The following is a 12,069-nucleotide window of genomic DNA, read 5'->3' as shown; positions in this document are numbered from 1 at the left end:
TTTCCATTGAGATTTAAGTTTCTTTGTGGATTTTATTGGTTTTGTTTGTGGACTTTTGATCCCACTGGGACTTTTGTGTTTCTTGGATTATTATTCAGCTATTAAAGCTTCCTTTGTTTGTATCCTATGCTTCCTGCGCCACATGTTGGATCCTCTCCAGCTTTAAACTCTGCACACATATAACTGTGTCAACCAAGGTGTTCGAGGCACTGCAATCACCTCAAGGGCGGAAACTTAAAAGGGCCTAAAAACAAAAAGTGTGCTGCGTGTGTTTTATTGATGAACCAATGCACTGCAACAAACTGCTCATTTCTGCCTCTCGATGGGTCTTCTGCTGCATTCATAATTGTCTATAACAGCAGGGATACTTAAGACAGGTTAAATACTATCACTAACACAGCATGAAAGTGCAGTTATATGGATGCCTGTTTACGCCACTTTTGCAGAGTTGAAAAATTTTTCGGTCGTTATGTTGAACTTTACATCGAGTACCAACTCGACTACCCCCGAAGGGCAATTCTAAAACTTGAAAATCTGTCCATGCCGCTTATCCAGGGTCGCGGGGACAGCACCCTGAGCAGAGAAGCTCCTCCTCCTCCAGCTTATCCGAGAGTCCGAGATGTTCCCAGGCCAGCCAAGAGATATAACCTCTCCAGCTTGGTGTAGTGTCTAGTGTAGTATACTCATCTTCCTGAGTCATTGTAAAGACCTAATTTGTTTGACACTGACCTTTGACCTTAGCATGTTACATACCATAATGGTGTATTTAATTATGTTTACTCATATGGTTGGAGCAGAAAGGCTGAAATCTCCAAGCTGGAAAAACGTTTCAGGTGTAGTCGTGCAGTGTGAGTTGTTTATGGCATCATTGTGATGTCACAGGGCGTCTTATTGAAAAAAAAGCGGGTTGTACAGCTCTCTGTGTGTCCTTTCACATCATTTTTTTTTTCAAGGTCAACTTTGGCCTTGGGCGCTAACAATGAAGGTCAAAGCCAACCTCGGTACTCATGACCCATAACAAATTGGAGGTGATATAAAGTTTTTCAACACACGAACATGAAATCGTTTTTCTCTCCAGTGGCAGAAACAATAAAAACGACATCACTTAAAAGTTTGTCCGTGGATCTTTTCAGAAAATATACTGTAAGAAAAAAATATGAATATTGACAAATTCTGTAAAAGTTGAGCGAAAGATAAGAAAATATACCCACCGCATATTTGCACTGTCGAGACCTGACGCCGTACTGAAAGCGGCACTGTTCGTCTGCATCGTAGGCCTGACCTGGCGCTGTGGTGGGGTACACGAACTCCTGCTTTGGCGGGACGTTGTTCAGGCAGGAGCCCATACCTGAGCTACAGGTGCGAACGAGGAGACAAAGAAAAACCACGCGGTAAGTTTTCCTGCTCCGTCTGCGACTCGGATGTTTCTCTGACCATCAGACATTCTACACCGGTCTTCGTGAGACCGTTCCTTCCTCAACCCTCACATTTACAAATTATTTACGCCGCTGCAGATAATCTGACTCACTCCAGGAAGCTGGTGATGTAATCCCGGCTGCAGGCGGACCAGATGAACGGATTTGTCTTCATGGTGATGTGGTCAGCCATCAGCTTGGCAGTCTCCTGGCTGCGGGGCCCGCAGGCGTTCCCCATGCCGTCATGGTTCATCCCAAACCTAAAGCCCATGATGATACAGTGACAACACTTTGAGGCCATGTGGACGGAAATAATCCCTGCAGCAGCGACGGGGACAGTGGAAAAAAGATCACTGCTGATAACCGAGAGGGATCTAAAGAACAGACATATGAAAGGTTACGGTCCACAGCTGTCAGACACGTCCACCTTCCATCTATCAAAAAAATCCCACCAGATGTTTCATTAGTATCATCTTAGGACAGTGGTCTCAAGGAGAACCTGGTACCCTGGTGTTGTTGTTCTATTGGACATCAAGTCTGGGGCTGATTTACACCTCATAAAGGCACATCTGTACGGCTTTAAAGGGGCTTAACGTCTTAACTCGCGTGTTATTATGTTTGAATAACAACAAAACGGCCAATTTTGTGTCACACGGAGTCAAGTTGAGAGCTGCCATTCTAACTAGGTTACTTTTATAATCAATTTTTAAGGAAATTTGTGAGGATTTGTTACTCTAGTATTAAATGCTTTCGCCTGGAAAAAGAAAACACGCCTTTTGTCAAGTCAAAGATTTTACACATCAAGATGTGATTAAAGAAACATCATCAGAAAATTATTGAAATACAACCCCAGAGGTATGAACAGATTTTGACATTTTACATAACGACAAACTAAAAGCTGAAATTCAGAAGCAGCGTGAGAAAAACGAAGCTTGCAGAAGCTTTAGCAGCGATAACTTCTTATTGTTTTCTGTGACTCTATCAAGTATCTCGCATCATTACAGCGTTTGACTTTGTTTATGCAAAGTTCTCCCCAATCTCACTCTGACTGGGCCGTCGCACTACTCGATTACTTTGTTTTCTTAGGCATTCCCCACATGGAAAAGATAAATCGTATAAAGTTTGTATCTGTCTTGTGTAAAACTTGTATGAAAAGCATAAAAGAGTGAAAACAGATATAAGATGCCTTGAAAAATTATATAAATGAAACTTGTATGTTTTGGATACTAAAACAATATATGAAAGTAATGAGAAAGTGGCCACTTTCATGAGTAAATCATCAAGTTTTTACTATTTATTTTCCATATGGTCTGCTGTAGATGTGCTGCTGTGTTCGGTATAAGTCCTGATTCATGAACCAATGATGACTTCAGACGAGTTCATGGTTTACTCAATGACTGTAAGGAGCCTCTGGCTGTTTGTGCTGATAGGTTGTGTTTGGTTTTCTCCAAATGTGGTGCTGAGCATTACAGTCAAACATCTCCACTCTGGTCTGTTCAAAGGACTTCGCTCTTAAAGTCTTGCTGCCTGTTCAGATGTAACTTTGCAAACTTAAGCCGTGCTGCCGTCTTCTTTTGGCGAGAAGAGGCTTTGTGCTGCAACCCTTCCAAACAGGCTTTTTCTACTGGATTGTACTGAACTTTAACATTTAGGATGCTTACTGAGGCCTGTAGAGTCTGACATCGAGCTCTCAGGGTTTTTGACTGACAGCTGTCATGAATGTTTTTCACGTTCTTGGAAATCACCCTTTGAATCCTCATTGCTGATGTCTGCAGACCAGCAAACTGACAGAACCTCTGCTTCTTTGGAGGCGCTCACAGTTGCTGACGATCAGTTCATCAAGTGCTACTTACACTGTAGTCAGGGTTAGGGTTGGCTTTTTGTTAAACGAATAATGACATGGTGTAATATGTCATGACTTATTGTTCATCGTAGATCATATTTACCTCATTTTCTCAGGATGTCCTGATACATAAAAGGCGACACTTCCTCGTACTCCTAACGGCATATTTTCATTCCTGAGGTTTCTTTCGGCAAAGAATTTTTGAATTATTCTTGAAAATAATCTGTAGATTCAGCAAAGTCAGTACGCTTGCATGCTGAAGATCTTTGCAATTTATGCACAAAATTTTACAATGCAATGTTTGAATCTCTAAGATTTCACAAAAACTTAATTAATTGTTTGCTTTGCAGTATTTGATTAACAGCCGTAACCTCAGAGTCACGTACAAGAAGCAAAGGAGTCCATGGCAGGCGGCGAGATCACTCTCAGGAGCTGCGTTTGTTCTCAAAACGTTCCCCCTCCCTGCAGAGTCATTCGTGTTTGGTCCCTTCATGTGTGCACGCTCGTGAGTGCACGCTCGTGTGTGCACGCTCGTGTGTGCACGCTCATGTGTGCATATATATACATTAATTAGTCATGTTGACAAGGTACCCTCAGGGTTTGGGTGCTCTAAAAAACAAAGACCTGTGTTAACCATTAGGAAAGCAGAACCCTGATGGATCCACCATCTGCACGAATACTTCTCGATGCTATTTTCATACACGAATGAACGGGACGGTGAATTGCTGAAGGATACAACAGTAACAGATGTTGAGACAGAAGTGTACTCCCGCTCGTGAGCTGATTTCACTGGGATGCAAAGGAACGACGTTCAGCGTTCTCACTGATGGATTTGACTCGTGATGTTCGAGACTCGGTCCCCAGCAGAAGATCAGAAACACCCCGAAGGGACATTTCATGTTTCAGGAAGGACAATCAGGTCTAGTTCACGGATCACAGATTGTGCGTCTTTTTTATTTAAAGAACAGATGTTTGTCATCACGTGTAAAGCGTTTATCCGTGGCCTCGCTGCTCGATTTCTAAAAGAAACACTTGTGGATTTCGATCCCGCTTCCGGAGGTTTATAACACAACCCCCAACGCATACTTTGAAACAAGGCTGACACTTTTATACGGCGTTTTCGTGGGATGGTGGTTGAAAGACATTTCAGCATCGCTATAAATCAATTCGTTTAAATCCCAGACAGCTTCGAACCCATGTTTAAGTCTGGTTTCACGGACAGCTGCGATGGATCTACTCATCGAGTTGGCAGCCGGTTTAATATTTGCAAAGGCCGTATATTCTGGAAACGACGCTGCCGTCTGTGGCCAGCAGCATCGAAACTGAAGGAATATTTGTAATTCTTCTGCTGTCTGACACCTCGAGCTCTCCAACGCTCCTGCCTCTGTGGCGAAGATGAATTTGTCCTGGAATTCGCAAACTTGCTGGATTTTCTTATCATTCGACAGATTTTTATCGAGCCAGAGTAATTATATTAGAAATACAAGTAAACGATGTTGCACAGCGATGAGATGATATCAAACAGAAGTCTCTCTTTTCGTGCAACATCTGCAAATGTGTCCAGGAGATTAAAAATGAGAGCGTGCGTGCGTTTGTTACTCACGTGTGTCCAATCTCATGGGCGATAGTGAAGGCCGTCCCCAGGCCGATGTCCTCGTTGATGCTGCAGCTCCTCTCTGGCTCACACATCCCTCCTACTGGAGCCAGACCTGCAGAAATACACTCGATGAATATAAAAAAACAACTCTACTCTGAAGCAAGCGCACGAACCGAACGAGAATCCCAACTGAGAGGAAGGATGATGTTCCCAGCAGCCGCAGCTCACTATTTTGCCAACTCGGCGTTTAGTAAAGCGTGCATTGTTATCAATAAACATGCAGAGTGTAAAAGTACACAGATGCACATCATTTGCATCGCACTTTCTTGAGCATGTAAGAATTTTAAACATGCATGCACACTTTTTTTAACGTCAAACCTGCAACTCTTTGGAAAGTAAGAGCGCACTGGGTGGGACCCTTGAAATGATTCTCAGATGAGTAACTGATTTTAGAGTTAAGGATGGAAAAAGGTGTAGGGTTACGTTTAGGGTTACGGTTGGGAGGAAGCATGAAGCTGTGACGGTCAGGGCTAGGAGGAAGAGTCAGCGGGATCAGAAATATGGAAGTTTGTGGTCACGTGTGATGGAAGGTTACCTAGAGTTTCACAGGGCTTGTTTTTTTGGATGCAGATGTCATACCTGCAAGATGTGAGGAAAAACAAAAAGGTTTGACACTCGTACACAACAAGGTGCAGAAACTGCATCAGCTGCTGCTTAAGATGCATGTGAACACACATGCACACAGTAGCGACAGCAGACGGATAAAGTTTTAAAAGAACAACAGGCGGAAGCCGCGGACGGTCACTGCGGTGTCATCGCGTCTGAACAGCTTGATAAATGCTGCTGTAAAACCGAGCTGTTCTCACCAAGCCGCCACCAAGACCGCATCTCAAAAAAGTTGTGACATTTATCTGCTTTCACCCCCGACCTCCCCTCGCCAACGCTAACCTCCCGCAGCTCGAGTTCGTGGCGCATTCTTTTGCACAGAATAGGAAAGTATTTGTGGCAGCGCTGCCCGAGCACAAGTGCGTTCAGATGACTCTGACCAAACCGTGGCCGTGCTGTTCACTGTTGCACATTCCTGAGTCAATAGCACCAGTGTGTGTTTTTTTGTTTTTACTTAACATGCATCCACCACTGGTGTCTGCATGTTGTGCATTAAATGCGAGCATTCAAATAACGTAAACTATGATTCATCACCTTTTTTCCCCCAAAGTTAAACTATGTCAGTGTATAAGATAAAAGTCTAATCATCTCTTAGTTTACTCAGATTGCACAGAGTGTATATTTGTTAATAATTTGAATAATTTTGGATAAGGATAGGTGTAAGATAACGGGGGAATTTCAGTTTTTACTTTATAATTTGTTTAGCGTAAGATTTACAGTTAAATTGTATTTTCTTGCCTTATTTAATTTTTACGTACTGCTAATACACGGTAACTGTGCACGGGGGGAGAGTTCGCGAAGGGCAGTGTGGAGTAACGGGGCTTTAACTAGCTGTGGAGAAAAACTGTTTTCTTACCGTGTTTGCAGCGTACAGGAACAAACAAACGGATCACTGTATTTCAAACTGTGGAAATAAATGTTTGCCTGTTTGTTTTTCGACTACAAGAGGACTTTGTGGATTATGTTCAACTGCACTAAGACACGCGTACGGCCCGACTACCAGCTAGTGCTTCCGCGGTATTAGTCAGTATTTGTTTTATCTCCCTTTTTTGGGGGCTGCAAAAATGAGATTGTAAGCATACGAACACTAATGCCTGCCATAAATGTTGACTTGCACAGAGTCTGTATCAGTTTGCAAAAAGCTATACTGTATACATTTCCCCATCCCTTAAGCGGAGCAATGCCAAAACACCGGTTCAGGAAAAGTGGGATGAACAGAAGTTAAAAACAATCTTCAGTGTCAGGCAACACTCGGACTACATGCTGTCGTTTAAGATGAGTTAATCGAGGGAGCCGCGTCAAATTCAGCCTGTCAGGACTTGATAGCACATTAAATCCATCCATGAGATCCAGCGAACTCGGAGGAGGAGGAGGATCACCTCGGTGTCACTGTCTGATCAGGTGCTGAGCTGCGTGGCGCCCGAACTGGACAGCCCAGCTCTCCTGTTCAGGTCTTACAGGCTGGGCCTACGTTACTATATTTAGTTTTCAACACACGATTGATTCTGTTGACTCTTAATTGAGGTTATTTGTTCCTACGAGGGTCACAAGCGGACATTCCTGCAGGACAGCTTTTTCTTTTCGAGGTTTCCGACCTGGTGATGAGCACGGCGGTGTCGTGATGAGCAATGCCGTTGTCGGGTATGGCGTTCCCGTAGCTGCTGCGGTGCTGGATGGTTTTCTGCCACTTGCAGAAGCTGTCTAAAGACTTCCCCGCGTGATGGTTGATCTCCAGTGTGGGCTGGTGGGGAGAGACAACAGAAGCACTTCCTTTGTTTAAACACAAAACAATCAGCTTCAGGAATGAACGAAAGATGCTTAATGTGAAGTTATTCCAATATCAACAACAATTACAACAACGCTATAATAACCCCGTCTTCCTGTATTGCAGCGATTGAGGCATTTTTCCACCGCAGCATTGCATGTTAGTCCCTCAATCCTGTAAAAGATATGTAGAAGCACGGAGGGAGTGCTCTGCTGGCCACAGCTGGCGAGAACTCGTAACCCAGGAATGTGTGCGGTGACATAACTAGTAATTGTCTTATCCCACAGTCCCTCATTTCTGGCCCTACTGCTGTCCTCATTTTCCTTTCCAGGGGCAGCTTGCCTATTCAGACCTGGAAAACGGCAGCAGGAGCGCTTGCACAGAACACTCTCGATCCCGTCCCGACCTCAACGGTCCACGGAGTAAGAATAACAACACTAATACTCGCCTACCGCTAATGACCCTAACATTTACTTCACTACCATGTGAGATAACGAACCTATCCTGGCACTAAATTACGGGCTCTAACTTTGAGGCACTATGAAAAGCATGAATCATAAATGTTCCCTAATAAGACGGCCACAGAGGAAACCTCAGAGCAGCGCCGTAATTCCCCTTTAATTCAGCCATGATTCATCTGTCAAAGTGCTACAAGGTTAACATTAAAACGGAGCCGGGTACACGTCTCGCCGCATGCTGTTAATGGCAGGCTAATAAGGTCGTTTACTACAGAGTCACATGGCACAGTCATCTCCTGAGCTGTGCTGGTAAGGTCGTGCACTTTTTTATGAGCTAAACTCCTGCCCTGCGGTCAGGTGTGGACTCTGTCTCCGGCAGCTGCATCTTTTCTGACCTGCAGTCACTCGCTTGCGTTATAATTAGAGCTGCCACAGACGATTATTTTGATAGTCGACTAGTCACAGATTATTTTTGCGATTAGTCACTAATCAGATCATCATCCATTGGACATAAAACTACAGCTTATTGCACCAGCAGCATCTGCTCTTATATAACTATCATTAGCTTACAGCTTTAAGTGTTTAAGGTATGTGCTAACTAAAAATAAAGACAAGATGATAGTTTATTAAATTTTAATTAAATGTGCAGATTGTTTCGGTGAAGTTTAATAAACTCAGCCGATTTACTCAGGAACAAATAAAACACTAAAAAAAAACCAAACAATAACATGTTTAAGTTATCTAAGTGACTTATATATCATGTTTAACCTGAGTAGCGGTGGGTTTGAAAACATTAGCCGGGAGTCCGGTGTTTTCACGGCTCTAGTTAGCCTAGCCCCCGGCTAGCTATCGAGCTAGTGGCTAACAGACGTCTCCGAAAACGTCGGAGCGCTTTTGAAAATATGTGGTGTCTTGATAAACTGAGCAGATATTTGAGGTTTACACAGCTACATTCTCGCCTGAAAATATGTTAAACGTTTATTTTGTGACCCAGAAAGAATAATAAGAGTAATATTAAAACTAACTAGCTGCCGCCATTGTTGGAAACTGAGCTGGGCTGCGCTATGAATTCTGGGACACAGCTTCTTCTTCTTCGGAGGTAAACGGCAGCTGGCATCCTTGTACATGCAGTGCTGCCATCTTCTGTTTCAGTCCGTTATTACACTCTTAAATCCTACTACTTATTCCTGCGTCTTTTGGGATCTTACAAAGCTTCAAACGACGCGTCGACTATTAAATCAGTCGTCGACGATTTTGATAGTCGACGTAATCGTGACTAGTCGACTAATCGTGGCAGCCCTAGTTATAATACACGTGAAAAGGAGTCTGCAGCCATATTATCGGCAGCGCCTTGAGCTAAATGCTAGCATGAGTGCTCTACAACACAAAAAAGGGGCTTTCGCGTCTTCTGTGTTCACCTTCTCTTGTTCAACATGTGACTCTACCCCTGATTGTGCTCCTAAATGAAAAGGTTGATCATTTTTCCCTTATTACAATCTTTTCTTCTTTTTTTTTTAATGGATGTACACACAAAGCAATAATTTGTAAAATGTAACTGAAATATATCAAATCAAAAGTTAATTTATTCAAATGATCATTGGGGGGAAATGTGCTCGGTGCCAATCAATTCAAGTTTATCTGCCTAGAATCCACTAAACCTTTGAGTGCACCAAAATCTGGCGGTGATCCTTTCAAGAGGCGTCCCACCCAAAACCACCTGCTGCCATTAGTTATGTATATTCTGTCACAGTAAGTTTTATTTATACAGTGCCAAAATCACCTCAAGGCACTTTACCTGTAGGTAAAGACCATACAGTATTAGAGAGAAACCCCCTGTGAGCAGCACTTTGGCGACAGTGGGAAGGAAAAACTCCCTTTTAACAGGAAGAAGCCTCTGACAGAGCCAGGCTCAGGGAGGGGCGGGACAAAAGACACTGTGGACAGAGTAGGACCAAAGCACTGCGACACTGATCTTAGTATTCGCAGTAATTCATGCACCTTACCTGGTCTTCCATGAGCAGGATGAGCCGCGTCACCACAATGTTGACTGCATTCCCCAGGCTAGAATCCTGGAACAGTTTGGCAACCTGACCTCCAGGGAAACAAGAAAAGACCAGTCTTAAAAACGGCTGATAGAACAGCCGAGCACACTGCGGCAGGCTTTTTCCTGGCAGTTGTTAGCGTATGTTCTGTAGATGACAGACATGTTTTCCTGTCATTTCTCCCCGCTGGAGAATAAATAGAGCCCAAACGAAAAAAAGAAACAAAAAAAACACACTGGGGACGAGAGAAAACGGGACTTTGATGAATACAAATACAGATCCCGCCGCTCTGACTGCATAAACAGGTGCTTTTATTTTAACCACGGTTTCATCCATATGTTGGTTTGAAAGCAAAGTCAGAGCATACTGCACTGGAGAGGAGACCTTTGTATCTAAACAGGCCAGAGCCACACACTTATATGCTTCGTGTCTTCATTGTCTACCTAGGCGTTCACATTAAACGCAGCACTAATGTGTTCTCCATGTACAACAGCTCAAGCACTGACCTTCCAAATCATCACCCTGGAAAGTCGGGAATAATTTGTGCAGCCAGGGCAAAAAGAACGCAGCTAAGTGACTTTAATGTATAACCAAAAGAAACTGGACTATTTTTAGAGCAAATCTGTATGAAAGAACCAAGAGCGATTCCTTCCCGCGTTCGTACGGTTTTCCAGTGATTAACTGCACGTACGAAAGCTTCGCTGACTAAAACATGTGGCCTCCCCGAGGAGAAATCAGGCAACAGCTACGCATTTGTTTTTCTTTCTTTCTTTCTATAAACATTAATAATACATCCCCCGTAAGCCTGACTCGGCCTTGGAGACTTATTTCTGTCAGTGAAGACGACCCTGTTCTTTCCAGCTCGCCTTTAATCAGCTGAATAACATTTCCTTCTTTGCTTCGAAAGACGCCAGGCCACCAAATCACGGCCATCTGACAGTCAGTCGCTGAAAGCTGGGAAAAGCTGTTTTCTTTTCTTTTTTTCATTAGAGGAAGAGGAAAGCTTTTGTGTTGTGAAACTTACAATATTCATGACTGCCAGGATGTATTGCTCGATGTCCCTGCGGCCGTGATAACCCACCATCATCTTATCAGCTACTACCAGCGTCTCCACGTAGCGCTCCCGGCTGACCGAACGCTTCAGAGGCAGCTGGCCACGGCCGACGTGATGAGGAGGCGTCTTCAGGGTCCGCTGCCACCACGACGCGCCCTTCATCGGCTTCTCGTCTGAGGCAGATCACACAATCGTACATTTTGACAGCGTTGAAACAAGCTCAAGTTGATCCAGCTTTGTATCGGAAACAGATTCTCTCGCTTTTCCCATCATTTGACCACAAATTAATAATAATTACAGCAATTAGACGAAACACTCGACTCACTTTGCATAACCGTGGGGCAGATTTTAAAGGGCAGCTTTACAAAGTATCTTTCTTTTCTTATATTTGTCAAACGGCGGCTTTCCAAACATACTTGTGCTTTTGCAGCAAACGCCCTGTAACACAGACTCGGTCACGCCTAATCACAACCGGGAACGCAGACACAGCCGCAGCCTTCTGCTGCTGGCTGGCGCGCAGACTGGCCTGCGGATGTTTACTCCTCCGGTCTGGACCTTAACGCCGCTGCTAAAAAAGACCAGAATATCTCTCGTCTCACCAATGACTCCGCAGGATTGGCCCTTGTACTGATGGCGGAGCGATGACCGCTTATAAACCACATGGGGGCGCCCCTCTGCTCTCTCCTCGCTCTCTGTCCCGGTTTGGTTATCTGGTGAGACAAGGGGTTCAATCAGGTACTCCTCTCCCCCAGCAACAATCACCCCCTGCTGCAGAGAAACAGATTTGAAGAATAGAATAAAATGAGGATTCCCATCACGGCACACAGATGACTTTACAGTGCGAGTGTTTTCCTGAGAAACTCATTCAAAAGTGAAAACAGATGAGTCAGTTAAGCTCACATACCTATGCCTAAAATATCACTGGACACTTTATTAGGTACGCCTAATCAGCCAGTCACACAGCAGCAACTCAAGCGTGATCAGGACGACCTGCTGGAGGCGATTTAAGTGACTTTGAACGTGGATTATTTAAGAAACTGCTGATCTCCTGCTATTGTCTCACACAACCATCCCTAAGGTTTACTGAGAATGGTCTAAAAAAGAGAAAATGTTTGGTGAAAAACAGAGATCAGACGGTCAGACTGCTTTCAGCTGACAGGAAGAGAACTGTAACATCGCTGATGGCGCAGCACGTTGAACTTTGATGGACGGCAGCTTCAGAAGACCAC

At 44.0% G+C, this 12,069-nt stretch overlaps 1 protein-coding gene across 2 annotated transcripts in view; it reads right to left on the bottom strand.

Annotated features, from left to right (window-relative positions):
- The window catches only part of adamts10 (ADAM metallopeptidase with thrombospondin type 1 motif, 10), a 55,843-nt gene that overhangs the window by 26,375 nt on the left and 17,399 nt on the right, over nucleotides 1-12,069 (bottom strand). For both annotated transcript variants that reach the window (XM_087830665.1, XM_087830666.1), the window contains 8 exons: nucleotides 11,440-11,608; nucleotides 10,811-11,013; nucleotides 9,748-9,831; nucleotides 7,117-7,262; nucleotides 5,451-5,494; nucleotides 4,862-4,967; nucleotides 1,529-1,675; nucleotides 1,212-1,353 (listed from right to left, as the gene is read on the bottom strand). In XM_087830665.1, the coding sequence (XP_087686791.1) occupies nucleotides 1,212-1,353; nucleotides 1,529-1,675; nucleotides 4,862-4,967; nucleotides 5,451-5,494; nucleotides 7,117-7,262; nucleotides 9,748-9,831; nucleotides 10,811-11,013; nucleotides 11,440-11,608 (1,041 nt within the window). The remainder of the gene's footprint in view (nucleotides 1-1,211; nucleotides 1,354-1,528; nucleotides 1,676-4,861; nucleotides 4,968-5,450; nucleotides 5,495-7,116; nucleotides 7,263-9,747; nucleotides 9,832-10,810; nucleotides 11,014-11,439; nucleotides 11,609-12,069) is intronic.

Source organism: Neolamprologus brichardi, chromosome 17, assembly GCF_056152115.1.
Source record: "Neolamprologus brichardi isolate AB-2024 chromosome 17, ASM5615211v1, whole genome shotgun sequence".
Taxonomy (NCBI): Eukaryota; Metazoa; Chordata; class Actinopteri; order Cichliformes; family Cichlidae; genus Neolamprologus; species Neolamprologus brichardi.
This window is presented reverse-complemented; position numbering and strand designations above follow the sequence as displayed.